Source organism: Fulmarus glacialis, unplaced genomic scaffold (genome assembly GCF_000690835.1).
Source record: "Fulmarus glacialis isolate BGI_N327 unplaced genomic scaffold, ASM69083v1 scaffold13160, whole genome shotgun sequence".
Taxonomy (NCBI): Eukaryota; Metazoa; Chordata; class Aves; order Procellariiformes; family Procellariidae; genus Fulmarus; species Fulmarus glacialis.
The window spans coordinates 251697-269657 of record NW_009187253.1 but is presented as its reverse complement, the minus strand read 5'-3'; the positions used below and the strand labels follow the sequence as shown (position 1 = coordinate 269657).

General features: G+C 38.2%; 1 protein-coding gene across 1 annotated transcript in view; it reads left to right on the top strand.

Annotated features, from left to right (window-relative positions):
* Nucleotides 1-17961, top strand: part of ATXN10 (ataxin 10) — a 99395-nt gene that overhangs the window by 5462 nt on the left and 75972 nt on the right. Inside the window, exon 3 of the mRNA XM_009574517.1 lies at nucleotides 17750-17846. Within this exon, the coding sequence (XP_009572812.1) occupies nucleotides 17750-17846 (97 nt within the window). The remainder of the gene's footprint in view (nucleotides 1-17749; nucleotides 17847-17961) is intronic.

The window sequence follows — 17961 nt, the reverse complement described above, 5'->3', positions numbered from 1 at the left end:
GTATACCTCAGAAGTTAACAGTTACATTCAACTGTGGATTATTAGTCGTACTTTCAAAAGTGAGGCAAATTACTAAATTGGACTTGGGTAGCACTGTTGAAACAAAAAAACGCCATGAAATTAGTAAATATTACTGTGTTCATTAACTATATTTCTGCTTCATGATTCTCCTCCTCATATTTCATATAGGAAACTGGGTCACAGGGCTAGAGTAGCATGTGTATTTTGTTCTAGCAGATAATTAGGTATTAAACAAAGTATTTCAAGTTGTTCATTTGGATATGTTTCCCGTTTCCTCCTTTAAATGGCTGCTTGGATTTGATGATCCCTATTGGTGCCTGTTTATATCCTTAAGGTATTTTAAATACCTTCGTGTTGCTTCCACAGAAACAAAATACAAGGATAAAGAGGTAATGTTGTATTGCACAGTGAACAACACTAATGTTTCAGTTCATGTCCCTGTGAAAAATTCCCGGAGCAAGTCATTGTAGGCTAAATAAATTTGAATTTCCAACATTATTACATTTATGAAGAAGAGAGATTGAAAATTCTTCATGCGGACTTATTTTAACCTGATCTGTGGTATGTTTTCACTCTTTTATCTGTTGGTAATTGTTAAGACTGGTAAGTCTTTGAGTGGTGTGGTAATTTTTGTAGGAGAGTTCAGTGTAGTACAATTCATAATGGATAAAACCAGATATGAAATAAAGTATATATTCTCTGGCCACTACTGTGACTAGTGTAGTGGTTCTAAGGGAGGGGACAAACTGCCTGTTCTAACAATATATTAGTGATCGAAGCAGCCAAAAAGGAGGTGCTGTGCAAAGTGGTGTGATTAAAAACTGTTGCTAAGATTAACTCAATTAAATCCAGACTCCTTTGCATCTCCTCTGCTAGGAGAAATACTTTTTAAAATAGTTTATCTTAGGCTCAAGTGTTATATTCATGGTTAATTTGGCTCCTCACTTCAGTATATTTACTGAAACAACTCTACTGCAAGTTTTCAGCATCTCTCTCTCTTTCTTTTTTTTCCTTTCTATAAAAAGTTAGATGAGTTCCTGTATGCTTGTAATGTACTTGTCCCAGCCAGCTGTGGAAAAAGCTGTTGTTCTGAATATATGATATGCCGCTAAGACCAGAAAACCTGAAGGTGAGTTAGTCTGTCTGTCCTGGAATAGCTCTTTAAGGCTTCAGATAGGTTTAAAAATAACTAGTTCATTCATACATATGGCATATAAAGATTGTCCAACCCCACCTGCAAGCCAGCCATCCCTGTAATAATAATCTTCTTTCTTTTTAATACATATATTAAAAGAACATTTTTAGGTCTTTCCCGTATGGTGTTGCTGAAGATTGCTGTTTGTCCCCACTCTTCCTCCCTTCTTACTTCCCAAGTTAGTTTTAGTTGCATTCCACAGCCCAGTTTCTCTTCTTATAATTGCTTACAATACATAGTAGTAATTTGTCTTGAGTAATTTATATTCTGTAGTTCTTAGGGAAGGGAGCCTGCTCTAAGGAGTTGCACAGTGAAAGCCAACAGCTAGATGAGTGCAGGGGGTTGATGGGCAATGATGCTTAACAAGTGTTTAACAATTTGTAGCTCTTCTGCCCAGTGTCAGGGCTGATTTGTGTCAGATAAGTCCCACATACTTGTACATGTGCTCTGTTTTCTTATTGCTCCAGCAGTCCTCCCTCCTCTCTGCAAGAGATAGAACTTCCCAGTCAAGTAGAGAAAAATTCAAGTGCTGTACTTCTTGGACAGTATCTGAAAACTGGACTTCACCTCAGTGTTCTTAAAACTATACATGCTGAAAGTCTAGGAAGTGGGTGATTGTGTAAGGAAGTACTTAGCCTTTTAGGTTACAGAGCTCGGATCTTCCTGCTGGGAAGACAGAGAAGATGACAAATGCTGCGCCCCTCTCCCCAGTTCAGAATTAATTTGAATAGGGATTGAAGATGCAGGAACTGTACCTACTCATGCGGAAATGCTGCACGCAAGAAGGTCCATTACATTTCTTTGTTAACTGATTTGAGACCACAGTCTTCCAACAAATAGCTAATAAGATACTCAAATTTTTACCTTGAGTCTTAGGGAAAAAATTAAGTCTCTGCAGAATATAGATTTAATGGAAATTTCATAGTACCCTTTCCACATCCCTTTTGTTTTAGTTATTTTTTAAATTAAAAAAAAAAAAAAAAAAGCCTTATCGTCGCAAGTTAGGTTTTTTTTCCTGCTGTGGGTATAAAGACCAAGAACACTTGTGAGAGGAACAGGCTGATGAAGCTGCCAGATGAACTTTAACTGAACTTAAAGCAGACCCAGATCTCTTAAGAGCTAAGAAGTAGTTCAGTATGTTAGGGATTGCAGCAGACATAGGAAGTATCCTTGTCAGAAGCCCAAGTAGAAAAATCTCCTTCACTTCATAGCATGTGTCTTGGTTTGGTTGTGGGGTTGGTTTTTTTTTTTTCCTTTTTCCTATGGCAAATCTTAAGCTGTCCAGCAGAATCTAGCAGACCTTTGGGAAGGTGTGTTGAGGTTTGTCAAGATGATGGATCTTTAGATTCCAGAGTGTGAGATCTGGATTTAGGATTCATCTCTGAAATCTGGAAAAAATAGCTTTGTTTCTCCTTAATAAATTGCAGTGAGGGCGTGCCTGTTTTGAAGCAAGCTTATGTTCAATAGGCTGTGTCCCATTTGATCCTTTCATTGATTCCTACCCCCACCCCATCCTGGACAGAAGGAGCTTTAATCTTTTTGTTTGTAAATAGATCTTCTCAAACCTTTCACCGCTTCAAAATATTGCCGATGTGGAAGAATGTGCTTTGAATTCCAACATAATTGCTTAAAAAGTATTTATCTGCCAAAATACTTTTCTTTCCTCTAGGATGAAAAGGCATTGAGTGCCTGATAGCTGCCCTGTGTGGGACAATTTGTTGTGCAAGTTCTCTGAATGAGTTGATTGTCCTCTCTGAGCAGAACTGAGTGCAACTGCACGGTATCAGCCACAGAGGAATACTGTGCTGTTTGTGTGTGCCTGAGAGAGGTGCTAGTATTCCCCAGTTCCAGGATGCTGGTGACACTCAAACTAGTTTTAAACCAAGTAGTGCAGGTATTGTCATTGTTATGCTGTGCTGATGCCATGCCTCTTAAGTTTTTAGGGGTTTTAACCAACCAGGGTAAGCCGCATAAACATGCGTTAATGGGAGAATATGAACAGCATACATTAATGTCATGGGTACTCCTGGAGATCTCAGTCAAAATCAGAGTCCAGATATGCTAATTGTTGTACAAATGTTTAGGTCTTTTGCTGCTCTTAATGTTATGAATTCCAGAAACGTTGGATACATTATAGTGGATGATAAGCTTGAATCCTCGAAGAGGAATTTGACTTTGCTTCCAATGTTCTGAAAAGTGTTCAGGTGTAGTTAAACTGCTACAGATACTCTATTCAGAACAGAACTTAAAACATTCCTTTAAAAGCAGTGATGAAAGATGACTCTATGTAGATTTTTTTAATACTGACGTTATTACAGTAACTTGAGCATTTTCTGGTAGGATGTTCAGCAACATGAATATCATATGTCTAACACCTGTTCACACGTCCTTTCTTGAGGGAGGATGTGTGGGAAAATATGGAATATCTTGTTTTAAACATTTTTAAAATACTCCAAATGCCATGTACTTATAAGGGAGCTATAAAGACATGTTTCTTGCTTTGAGCAGAAAAGGAGAAAGCCTGCCGGCAGCCTTAATAATAACTCGGGTTCAGCTTCAGTCACTGTTCTTTAAGTACTCAAACTGATTTGGACCTGATTAGCTATCATGCTTATTTTCTTTTAGTTAATGAAAAAACAATTGCTCTTGACCCATTGCTGCCTTATGGGTTGATCGTGATCTAGGAAGAAAGTGCGTTGGAAAGTACTTTGTAGTCTATCAGTATGGAAGAGAAGAAAGAAGAAGAAATGGCAATAAGTAACCTTGGAATTCAGAACTCTGTAAAAATAAAAAACAGCATCGCTCCTTCATAGAGATTTAAAAAAAAAAGCATAAGGGTGTGTGTGCTTCAAAAATAAGAGGTAAGGAACCCAGGCTATATATAGCTTCCAGAGCTACTATTTCTTGCAAAAGCCAGATGGGATGGAAGCATTTCATCTTTGATGAAATAACAAGACAAAAACTTTCTCCTGGGGTCTTGCAGAAGGAGAACATCACACGATTGAGCAAAGAAGGATACTTGATTTCTTTGTAAACTCTTGAAGGTGAAGACATGCTATGTTAAAAAGCCACTGAATCGTAAGATGCAGGAATTCATGTAGTACTAGAAAATCATATTGACATTTTGTTGTGAGAGATCCCTGAAAAGAAATGAGGAAGAGATCAGAGCTGCATTGGGTAGCTTGTCCTTTCTAAAAAGTTGTTAATTCAAAGTAATTTTCAAGGGTTTACAGAAAAGGAGATATTTAATCAAATGTTTTTGTTTTCCTGAAGAAGAATCTGAGTAAAACGGGGAGCTTTGAGTTGTTAAGTTTGCAAAAGTATTCCTGAAAATAAAAATTAATGAATACCAGTTAAATGATTCAAGTGATTTGTACTTCCTCGAGAGAGGCTAGGAGAAATAAACCTTTCAGTTCTGTCCTCACTCAGTGAAACGAAACATAAGATGTTTCTTTGCTCTGACCTGTTCCTAGTTCTGCACTCAACCATTTGCAAATTGGAATTGGACTGGAAAACCAAGACTGGCTAATTTTGAGGGTATGGAAAAGCAGGGGAAGGTGACGTTCTCAAACCTACCAAAGAACACTAAATTGATTTTCCTTTATTCTTTTTTTAAATGGGCAGCCATGTGTCCTTAATCATTTCCTGATTCTTGTCAATATTTATTTATCTGTCTATTTTTTTATTTTCTTCCCCTAGAAGGCAATGGCAACAGTAGTACTGTTACTTTTGGTCCCATTAAGAAGATTATAACTTGGCAATAGGAAAATGAGACCTTTTCAGAATGCATCTGAGTGGTGCCTTTGCAGAACCAGTTAGCTTGAAAATCAGGCATTTAGGGCTTATGTACTGGCCTAGGAGTCTAACTATCTATGGACTATTTTTGATACTTACTTTTTTTCTGTACTTTATCATTTGGAATGGCTGGTCATTCAGCAGTGTATTTTAAATTAACAGGAAAGAGAAACAGAATGGTCAACTATGGAACCTAAATATTCTTTAACAAATGCCAGTATTGACCAAGATTGTCTCTTATCTGTTGTGCTTCTATTTCCTGTTCAGTATCTTTCATGTTTTATTCTTTAAAAAATTTGCTTTCTGCTTTCACTGCTTTTTGTAGTTCTTTAATCATGTTGCACTGAATGGTTTAATTTCCAAATTACTGCTTCTTTTTTATATATGAAAAATAAATATTTTAAAATATGCCTGGAAAGTGTGATGGAACAGTAAATTTTTACTAGACAGACATCATAGCAGAGCGAATATCCAGTGCTCACCCAATGCATTTGGGAAACCATTGCTAAGTTTTATTGCCTATAAACAGAGGTCTTTTTTGCTGTCTGAACAACAAGTGTCTCCACGCAGGCTTGGTTATATGGATTTGATTGTAATGTGACTACAGTTGGAGAAGATGTAACTTTTAAGTTGTGTTTGAGAGTCTCCAGGATACAATGGCTACTAAATTTAAACCGACAGGACTAAGGAAGGAAAGTTAATCCTTCCTCTCTTCCCACATCACTGCCCTCTATATTTATCTCTGGAGGAGGAGGCAAACTGTTTCATTGGGGTTTTGTGTTGTGTTGTTGTTGTTGGTTTGTTTTTGGTTTTTTTGTGAGCAAATACTGTAAATTATTACGCTGCACATTTATTGTGTGAGTCATGTTATGTGCTGATTTATGTGGAATGAGAGAGTAAGTGGTTATAAAGCTTGAACCATTGTACTTGTCATACAGAGTCAAAACATCATGAAATGTTAATAGGTGACATTTGTCAATTTAAGTTCATATTCATATTAGCTTTTCTTTCAAGTGAGAGGTTTTGGTTCCTGAATGGACCCACAGTTAGGTTTAGGGTTAATTCCCAAAAACGAACATGAAAGGAGCATGCCTCAGTTGCTTGGAGGAAAAGAGAATTTAAAAATCTTCACCTCCATTTATTTTTTTGGGCGGGGGGGGAGGGGGGGTGTCCTTTTCCGTACTGTTAGCATAATTAAACTGCTTATGTTATACAGCTTTAAATAAACCAGATGCTAATTTAAACAGACTATTTTTAGTCATATAAATAAGGGACAGCCCTGATCTTAAGAGTTGCTGGTTTCCATGTGTGATCTTTGCTTTGTCTGTCTAGGCTTTTTGTATGGGGGATTGGTGCCAGTACTTTGATGCCACTGTTAAAGTAAAAACTATAATTACATTGTCAAAATAATATTTATAGTATTTTCGGGGAATAATTGTGGGAGTGTGACGAATATATTATACTCATCAAACTTTTATGTAAACATAAGCATGAGTTTTTTATTTGAGTTATTGGTGTTGTTTTTGGCCTTTGTGTTTTTCCAATCTGTAAAAATAATACTGGGATTTTCATGGTCTTTGTAGCATTTGCAGAGTGTATGCCCTAACAATCAGTTGATATACTATCTGGTAGAAGTAAACTGCTATTTGCACTTGTATTGGGATTTTGGTTTCATGTTTCCATAGCTTAAGAAAATCCTGTGTTTTTTTGAGTTTTGCTATCCCCTAATTATTATAGCTCAGAGCATTTTACTACTTTACCAGAAAGGAAAGTTTTAAGTTATTGGTTTGTTCTCTTGGTACCATTTGGGGTTGTTTGGGGTTTTTTGTTCCTTTGTGTTTAGCTCGTTAGTTTTTTTTAGTTTTTTTTTAATTATTATTTGAAAGTGAGTCTGAGTGCTTTTGAAAGGTGACTGAGCATCTTGCGGAAACATCTATGCTAGGAAGCAAGTACGAGGTTTTCTAACATTAGACAGTTGCCCCTTTGCTAGTTAATGGTATAGACAGGACTTAGGCATTCTTGCTTCCGGGTGATGGTAAGTTACCAGGTGTAAAAATACTTCAGTCCTGCCCTGGTTTTAACTTTACAACTGCTCTGTCTGTGCTGTGTTTTGGTGAATATTGCCATAGCTTTTTGAACTGTCTGTCTTCATAACATCTACGGCAAGGATTACAGCCATGCAAGCTTAACCCTAGGTATGTCAACCTGATGCCATCTTCTGTGGATGAGAAGGTTCTCTTGGTCCTCACAGTTTGGTCCAAAATCCATTGAAGGCTGTGGAAAGACTCTGGTTTGGGTGGGCTTTGTTCCAGGTCTTTGTTCCAGGACTTTGTTCTTTGGCCTTTTTTCAGAAACTGCAAAATGGGGAGCCAGCTCTTACACCTCTTTCAGCTGTCCCCAGAAGGAAAAGAGCCAAACCTGGACTAAGGCGAGTCAAACCGATGAATTGTCCTGAGTTTGCAACCACTGATTTCTCTTTAGCTGTTGTGTGTGTCATATTGCCCCTGTCCGCAGTGGTTACTCTTGCCCCATGTATTGAGACTCTCACACTTTGAATCTTGTGCGGTACATACAGGCACAACTAACTGTGCACTGCTGCCTTTCTCCTGGAGGGGTTGGTTTTTTCGTAACTGTGCCCTGCATGGCTAGTACAGTAAACTATATTTATGTAATACAGCAGTAGCTGTCGTTTTGCGTAAACGCCAGTGTTAACTATTGTTTTCACCCTGACACATCTGTGTTTGCGCACGCGGCTTGGCTGTGACTTCTGGTATTAATACGGAAACTTTATACATGCCTTAATTTCTTTTTCTCATTTCATAACATCTGGAGTGGAATGAGATTTGAGGAGATCAAGTTCAGATCCATTGAAGAAGGGCAGCTTTAGGACCAGGGGTGCTATTTAAATGCAACATATTCTTATGTTAATGTGGGGAAAAAAGGGGAGAGGCGGGTAGTAGTGGGGCTTCCAACTTGAGAATAAAAGCTTGAGGAGGGCCTGCATCATCATTACTAGACCCTTGATACCACAGGCAAGTGTACGATCTTGTGTCTGAATACAGTAAGCTCCAGCTTTCTCTGTTTACCCCTTGGTAGTCCTATGGAAGATTGTTACACTCCCCTCTTATTTAAAAACCTTTTCCTAACTCTGGTCAAAATGTCCTATCAAGTTTGAAGCCAGTGGTTCTTGATAGTATTCTTTTTTCCTACCTTGGGCTTTATTCCCTACTTGAGTCCTATTGCTTCTGCAGTGACTGACTGATTTAAGCTGTGCTAAGTAAATTACTTTATTTACTGTGAACTTAAAAGTGTATTACTGAGTATAAAAGTGTATTATTGCAGCGGCTTGTTGAGGTATAGTCTGAAGTAGAGACCAGATCCTGCCTAGCGAGGTTCACCTGTATGATGCTGTTGATGGCATTGGCATTGGAAGCAGACTTTGAAAAAGTGATAAAAAAGCTGGTGCTTTCCAACAGTTCGGTGTTTGTTGCACTGATGTTCAAAACTGTCTTTTCCATAATACACAAAAATTTTTTGATTGCTGTACTGGGACACAGAGGCAGTGACTGTCTCGAACTCAATATAAATCAGTCTTCTCCTTCTAGGAGAGAGACTAACCTGAGCTAATATCCCTAAGTTGTAACTATTAGTAGATCAATGGGCTGCCTTGTAGGGTTACTTTTTCTAGTTGCTGATACTGCATTTAGGCAGTGTGTATAGCTGTTTTGGGTTTTTTCTTGCTCCTGCAATTTGGAGGCTTTCTAGTACAGTCTGCCAAGATGTTGCTGATTTACGACACATGCATAGTGGTTTTATAATGTGGACTGATATCCACTTGGAGCACAAAGGAAATGGGAGTTTGCTGATGTCTATTTAATTAGAATGGTTTCTGGTTACTTTGGTTGAGGCTTGAAATGAACAGTAATACCTATATTTCTGTGGACCTTTAAATACAGTGTTCTCTAAGCCCTTTCCTTCCTTCCTTCCTTCCTTGCTCTTTACTGTCCCCTACCCTACCAGCAAATAGTGTCAGCAAGATTCATAACGAGGCAGGTTTCTAGTCTACATAAGTATATGTGAATCAAAACTTGCAGAAATATCTGTGGGTTTAAGATGCTCACCATTGGTTGACTGTAAAGGTGTGGGGAAAAAAATTTTCTGTTCTATTATGGATGGAGAATTTGTTGCCTGCCTTTTTCTTTCACTGTTAAAGGCCGTGGAGTTTTTACTTTGCTCTGACATTGTGTGCTGAATCGGCAGCTGCACAGGGCAGCTCTGGTGTGAGCAGGGCCATCATAATTCTGATCACCTTAACTCGCAGCAGCTGCTCGGTGGCTGTTTCTAGCTTCCCTCTACATCAAAGGCAGGAAGAGGAACCAGTCTTTATCTCATAACCTGCTGCTAGACTTTGGCCAGAAAAGGGCAGGTATCAATCGGGTTAGCCAATTATTTACTGTCCGTAATAGATCCTATGGTTATTGGCAATGATGGACATAGTGCAGGTCACATGCTTCTTCCCTGTCTTATGGAGGAGAAGAGATAAAGGATAAATAATTGTAAAGATTATGTTATGTTCTTACGGGTTATGACCAGGTCTAGGTTGTTCTTGTTTTTCCCAGCAGGGGCATCAGGATTGTAAGATCAAGGAGGGAAGAATTTTAATGCAGAGAGCTTCCTAAAGACAGAGCATCCTAAATTTAATATAGGGAGAAGAAGCTTAGCTGTTTTTACGAGTACTGAGAGGAGATGACCCTACTAAAGAGCCTCCCAAGGAGGCCCAAGAGTGCTATAGTTCTTCCTCCAGGGAAAGTGAAGTTGGAAGAGGGTGGAAAGGAACTGGAAGAATATCCAGGTGAAGAGAATAATGTGAGGCATCTGCTTGTCTTCGGGTAAACTGTTGCCTGTTTGGAACAAAATCCAAGTAGTTACAATTATGTGAAAGTTCACCATGGCATTCTTCTAACCTTTTGATTATCATTGCCATGACACAACTTCCAGACTCTCCAGTTACATGAGCATTGTTCTGACAGAAAAGGAGGGGGCTATCTGTAACTTTCTTTCCATTCTGCAGTATTCTTTTTGCTAGCAGGTTTGGGCTGGGAGAGAAATGCCTCATGCCTATCCTTCACTTTTCAGTGAGAATTTTAGGTAATATTGCCAGTGTAGAAAGGAAAAGTTACAAAATTTGTACCAGGAGACATCAAGGTCTTTCCCTTTCTCCCATCCTACGGACATACATCATGTGTGATACGGAAGGGACTGTAACAAGCCAGTGAGAAGAGGCAAGCAGCCTTTATAGATATAAAAAAAAAGCAATACAAAAAAATGGTAATGCCCAAAAACATGGATGCTAAAACTGTTGCTGTATATTAATGTGGATATGCAAGTAAAAATACTAAATGTAAGTTTACTTGTTGATCTCTGTCTATTGCAAAAGGACCATGATCCATTATTAGCCAGATACAGAACATAAATGGTCCAAGGGAGGGGGAAAAAAAGTCTGATATCCTTTCCACAGACTTACAGAAAAAGATAATTTAGTTTTTCTAGGGAAAATATAAGCACTTCAGTGGAAACTTTGGTTTAAATGAAACAACAGCCACAATATGCCATCAAAAATAATTGGAGAAATTTGCTCATAACCTTGGTTAGTATTTTACATGTTAATAGTTTTCTTTTTTCTTTTTTTTTTTTTTTAAGACCTGTACAAGGTATCATGTAGTAGTGTGTCATATGGTTAGATACCACGAATAACGCATAGTGGGTGGCCAGTCCTTTTTGTTATTTTTCTTGGTTTCCTGGCATGGTTTAAGTCCAGGTTGAGACTCCCCAGTACTTCAAACTTGCTGATTTTGCTAGAGCAGGGTCTTTAAAGAGACATTGTCTGTTAGATTTAGGCTCAACTTTTAGGTTGATTCAAGAAAAAGATTTTACATCCTAACGCATGCAGGAAGCTTATAAATGCAGTTCCCAAGTCTGCAAGCACTTACACGTGTTTTACTTCACATCGGAGAGTAATCTCAAGCATGTGTTTTTGCTACTTGTGGGGATATAATAGGAGTCCCATTTATTATGCCTTTAGACTTTAATAGATAATTTGTTAAAGAAATGAACACACTTATGATGTTTACTTTCTAAAAATAAAACGATGCAATTAAAATACCAGAAGATAAGGAGAATGGTCATGTTACTGTATTTAATAAGCATTGCTAATGCTGTATGAATCAGAACCAGTATGAAACTTATCTCATGTCAGGCAGCGGGCTGTCAAACTGACTCTTTTCCTAGTAAATGCACAAATAAATTTTTTTGAATCTACCATTATGAGATCTTATTAGAACTTAATTTGCATCGGAGTGCTCTGATGGTTTCTTCCAGCTCCCTTCTAATTCACTTGTAACTCCATATTTTTAATAGCGTCGTGGGGATTTTTCTTCTCTTTGAGTCAAATTCTCCTTTTTAGTGAGAACAAAGCGTTGATATTTTGCCTAGACGTTTATCTTCCAAGGACGGAATGGTTGTCCAGTCACCGCACATAATGTTCTTGTTAATATTAAAGTTGGCATTTCTGAAGGGAAAGAAAAAAAAATAGTGTGTGTTACTTTCTTTTGGAGGTGGAGGAGATGAGGAGTGGGAACAGAAACTTATTAAACACAACATTCTTAGTATTCCACAGATGGTAAAAATGGGTTACTAGTTTGCACTGCAGCAAGTGCAGTATGATCAAGGTGGAAATATAATCGGTAGCTAGACGTTCATTTTATTTACAGAAATAAAATACTAAGCACTATTTTAATAACTTTAAATGACAGAGCCCATATATGTATTGTACATTCAATTTGAGTAGTCTAGACAGACTGTTTTCCAAGGAAAATACATTTTCATCAGTATTTGTGGTATGATTCATGGTGGTGAAGAGGCAAATAACTCTTTTTATGACTGGAAGTTGCTTTAACTTGCAGCCACAAGGAAACAAGTCAATGACCGGATGATAGTGGGGGAAACTAACATTTTATAGAAATAGAGGTCTACACCTTATGATGAGTTGAAGGTTTATTTTTCCAGGGATGGCAATATATCACAAAACATTCTGCCATTGTTTACAAACAACCAAAGATGTGGTCTGTGTTACGGCTCACAGTCCACAATTTAGATTTGCAAAGCTCACAAGCGACTTAAAAGGTGTACAGGCTGTCGGGAGGCTGTGATTCAGTTTAAGTAGTTGTAAACCTTTGTCCATGCCCCCAGTGTAGAGGGGGCACACCAGCTATATGTTTCAGGCATAGTTAACGGTTAGCAAAGCATTAAGGAGAGATATGCAAGTTTGCTAGCCTTATGTTTGCAGTCTAGCAAGTGACGTTGTACAGCTTCATACATGTTCTGGTTGGATTTATTTTATATCTCTATGTAACTTCAGTAAAGGCAAAGGATTGTACTTAGAACTATCTCTGTGCTGTCTGCCCCAAATAAAAAGAATGGAAATATCTTATGACTCTTGTAAGCCTCTGCAGCTGAGGTCACGGTTTTTCAAAGTGATTGGTGAGCAAGTTCACGGGCTCCTATTCTTGGCTAGAGGAATTGTAGTAGGAATTTGAAAGTCAAGTCTAATTATCCACCAGGAAAAAAAAATCATGTTCTGTAAGGAAGACGTAAAAATGTGTATGAATATAAACATTTAAATACACTACAGCAAAATATGTTGCATAATAACATAATGGTTGTGTGTTGCAATCTAATCAGGAAAGATACTGGGCGGGAGAAATTGCAGTTAATATTGTTGATGGAGGCTTACCAGCAATAAAGTCTTCTAACTTTAGTCCTGGGACTTTAATAAATGTTTTGGAAATATTGTCACCTAACCTTGTGGAGCAGAAGGAAACATTGTATGACATTTTTAAATCATAATGCTTAAAATCTTTGCCCTAATAACTTCAAGGATTTAAGTTTTCATCTAACACACAATCTGATTCTGCAAATGACACTGTGTGAAATTATGTCTTCATGAGGAGCATGGCGCAGGGTCAGGCCTGTGAAAGCTTCACGTGTGTTCTTCAGACCATCTGGGTAGTACTTGCAATATAATTGTTAAATGAAAAGTGTGTGCTAGAGCTTGATTCAGTTAGTGTGTGATCATAAGAGACTGAAAGGAACAAATGGAGCTGTGATCTTAAAGATACTGAACTGCTGGAGTGCATTTAAGCCATCCTCGTGCAGGGCCATAAAGTGATATCGGCTGCGTTACCTTTTGCATAGGTGGCACTGAGCGACTCTAAAAGATCGGTTTACATGCAGACAAACATTTAGGTACCAAAATTCATTAGGAGAAGAGTCACTGTTTCCCCTTGTACATGTTGCCCTGTTGTATAAAGAGGTTATTTTTGTAGAACCTAGAAAATTCTCCATAACCCATTGCAGGCTGGTTGTGAAAGCAACATGTAACCTGAGTATTTGCATTTGCTAAAGAACATCTTGCTTTTATAGGAACCATTGAAATCTCAATGGGGGGAAAAATTTCTTCAGCTCTAGGGTCGATCTGTGTATCAGAAGTTACATCTTAGTACATGTAATTTCACGGTGGTTGACCATCAGGTTAAAAATAGTCTTGTTGACCACACACAGTGTAACATTTTCTAAATTAAAATTTAGCAGTGCCGATAGCTACAGAATTATTTGTTAAAGTCAGTGCTTATAGACATCAGAAGCTAGGGGGTGGACTTAAGTTGTTAAATAAATCAGTCCTATGGAAAAGACATACTTTTTTATAATTGTATTTCCCAAATACCATGAGTGCTTGACAATTATTTTTAGCTTCATAAAGATCTGTAAGTTTTCAGGGAAAAAGTGAAATAGTCTTCTTGTCTTCTTTTTTCCTTTCTTTTCCTTTTTTTTTCCTTCCCCTTTTCAGAAATTACATGGCTTACTGAATGGATGGTAGAATGGTTTCAGCTGGTATACTGTGCAATGAAGTCCGTTTTAATCGGCTTCTAGATTTTCTTGCTTTTGCTGTAAGGACAATGAAATTGTCGGAGGGGAGAAAAGCAGTATCTGTATTCTACAGATTTCTAAGCATAGTTGAAACATATGTTACAGCAGTCAAGTCCAATAGAGGTAAAACAAAAACCAAAAACATGGAAATTGAATGCTAAGAAGAGACTTCCATAGTTGGGAATGCAATGCTTCGCTTTCATTGTAGCATTTACATTTTTTAACACATGCATACCTTGCTGTGAATTAACAGCTCTAGTTGGATTTTTGGGGGGTTTCTTTTTTAAAGCATAAATACCAAAGTATAGATTTCCAATGCTCATATCAAAATTCACTGTAACTTGGTAACTTGGTGCTAGGCTAGTACATTTTGTCTGGAATCATCTTTGGAGAGAAACACTGCATATGAGACATTTGCATAATCCAGGATCACCAGGTGTACGTGTGGGGTTTTGAGGGGGAGTGTTTGGTTTTTTTAAGCATAACCATGCAGATACTACTGTGATCTAATTCAGAGGACATGCTGTGACGAGATAGTTGTGGTGCTATAATGACTTTTAATGCTGTTTGCCCCTCTTCATCATTGACTTTTGCCCCTCTTCATCATTGACTTTTGCCCCTCTTCATCATTGACTTTCCATATGTGACTGCTGGACATGGCACATAGAATCATAGCGTGGTTTGGGTTGGAAGGGGCCTTTAAAGATCATCTAATCCAACCTGCCTGCCATGGGCAGGGACATCTTCCACTAAACCAAGTTGCTCAAAGCCCCATCCAACCTGACCTTGAACACTTCTAATGATGGGGCATCCACAGCTTCTCTGGGCAACCTATTCCAGTGTCTCACCACTCTCATCATAAAAAATTTCTTCCTTATATCCAATCTAAACCTCTTTCAGTTTAAAACTGTTGCCCCTTGTTCCAACCCTACAGGCCCTGGTAAAAAGTCTCCCTCCGTCATTCTTCTAAGTGCCCTTTATATACTGAAAGTCTGCAATATGGTCTCTAGGGAGTCTTCTCCAGGCCAAACAACCCCAACTCTCTCAGCCTTTCTTCATAGGAGAGGTGTTCCAGCCCTTTGATTATTTTCGTGGCCCTCCTCTGGACTTGCTCTGACAGGTCTATGTCTTTCTTGTACTGAGGGCCCCAGAGCGGGACGGAGTACTCCAGGTGGGGTCTCGCCATACAAGTCTGTCCAGCTTGCTGGTGAAGACCCTCTTGTCCCACTTGGTCAGGTGAATCTCATCAGCTCCCAGCAGACCCAGCTTCTCAAAGGTAGATCCGTGATCATAGAAGCCAAAACATAAGTGTTCGCACTCCAGTACATGAACCATATTTGGCATATGTCATTGACCTGGCATCACACTAAGTGCTCTGAAACGAGTTATTTTTTTTTATAATATGAATTACATTTTTTTTTTTTTTTGGTAGGGGAAAGGAGTTCGGGCACTGCAGAAGCAGTGCAGCAGTTGCAGTATAGTTGTGACAGAGCACATGAATTGTGAGCTAGGTCCTGTTGTGTGTAATCCATTCTCCTGGCATAGTTCAATTACCTCAGGTGTTTGTAGAATCACATCTTTCTTTTGAATTGCTGAGATTCATCACTTGCATGGGGAAATGTTGCATGGGGAAATGTTGCGTTATCAAGACATCTTCTTTTTTTGCTTAGTTGTGAATAGATACCGTTGCTTTTGTCTCACAGATTATCTGCTTGCCCATATATTGATTTGTGTCCTCTAATTAAAAGAAAAATCTTAACCATTACTGGTTAAAAACAAGCAATTACAAATAAAACTGGTTTTTTTCTGTGGTACATCCACAGAATCATGACCTTTTCCTGGATCCTTCTTGCTTGTTCAGGACATCACGATTGAACAGGGACAGTGTTGCTTGCTTTCACAAATGTTAAGACTCCAGTGTGTGATTAATGGAGAATTTGTAGATATTTATTATAGTACTGCAAAGGTGTTCATAGCATTTCATCATTGTTACAGTAAGAATGGCAACTTTTAGAAGATCTTTAACTTTTTTTTTCCTAGTCTGTAGTTTTTTTTTTTTTGACAGCATAGTCTTGTAACGACCAAAGTGTAACTGATAGCTGAAAAGAGTCAAGCAAATTTCGGGTAAAGATTGGAGTATAATCAACCAATCTCATGTCTCTTTGAGAGATCTTTCTCTCAAAGAAAGAGTAGGTAAGGAGTTCACCAAGAGAAATAATACCCTATTCCTAGGATTTACTGCCTTGTTAGTGTTTTCTAGCAGGGAAGTATTTCCATAAAATATCCGCAAGAAAAGTAGCGTGCCCGTGCTTGCTGTCCTTCAGAAAATTTCTGAGTCGGCAGGATGGGAACCAGATGTATGGGAGAAGCGGAAGCATAATGATGGGCAGAAAATAATAAAAAAGTGCAGATGTGCAGGGAGAGAGAACAGAGATCTTAAGAACTAAAGCATAATGGAGGAGATGATTCAAAATGCATTATGGAGAGGACATATATATTTTGGACTTAAAAAATATATATGGAAAAAATGTTACTATTCCCTAAGCTCAAGTGACCTCATTTTAGACTTGCTTTCTTTTTGTTCCCAAGAGGACGTATGCCCAGACCTCTGTAGGAAATCTGGCTGCCAGCTGGCACAGCACCTTTCAAAGAGACCTAATTTTATATTTCCAGAACCTGGCAATATCAGCCACCTCCATCTGTAATAGGCTGCAGTTTGTAATATCTGTTAAACTGCATTTTAACATTTAATTTTAAGTTTCTTTGCCAACCTATTAATAAGGGCCAGGCTATTGAGAGCTGTCAATAGGGCCAAAAAAAGTGTTTTAATTTTGTGAGATCTGTGGGTTCAGGCTTTTGTTTTTCATGAATTTACATCTTTTGGCAGGCTCTAGGATATTAACTTGTATGATGAAATATCATCTTCCCCATATTTTAAGTCTGTATTGAGAGGAGGCTGGAATAAATCCTTTGTAGCAATAGTAGAAATCTGCCATATTAAATTCAGTGTTAAAATTGGAGGCCAAGTTACTTGGAGTACTGGCTTTAATTTTTCTGGGATAGAAATCAGGAAGTATTGAGCGCATCATCATATTATATAATGATTTGTCCAGCTAAATAGAATTTAATGTGGATAGCGAGGGAACAGATTCAGTTCTCTTGCTTTGGCTCTACCTGCTGCACCAAAATTTTCAAGACGTCTCTGGCCAGCTTGGGGAGGGTGCCTGGGGAGCTCTCTTAGTAGCAGGCAGAGCTGCTCTTGCAGAGTTCAGGTGATGACAGGCGGCCTGTTTGCGTTAATTTAATATGAGGAAGAAAGCCGCCTCAGATCCAGAAGAGGGAAAATGGCCACTGCCGTGTGGCAGCCACTGGTTCAGCATGGGTCTGCTTCAGTTTGTGCTAATTGTAGCTCCCAGCTTTCATTGATTTCAATCTGTCTTAAACCTTGGCAGAGTCAATTAGTTCTTGTAATCACTAGTAACCAATATTTGATATTCATATAAGTCAAACTGAGGAAGAAAATTTATTTGTTTTGGGTATAATTCCAGAATACTTTGTAGAATTATTTGCATTAGAAGAGAAAACAAATATTTATGTACAGTAATAGTGAAATACTGCACCCAATGCTTAATTGAGATGGATTCTGTAGTGTATAGCTATAGTGTTGAAAACATTATATAACGTTGTCATTTATATGAAATTTATTAGTGTTTCTTTGAATTCCTGTTAATATATTTTCTGGGGTTTTTTCAGCTCTTCGTTGTAGCCTCCAGTTTCTTGGAAACATTGCAGCAGGAAACGGAGATTCCCAGAATAGCATTTGGAAGTGTGCTTTCCCAGATCTCTTCTTGTAAGCATGGATGCGGGTTTTTTTAATAATGTAATTTCTGTGGTTATATTCAAATCTTTTGTACACGGTAGTTGTGCCTCTACTAGCACCGTGAAGCTTTGAAAAATAACTTTGG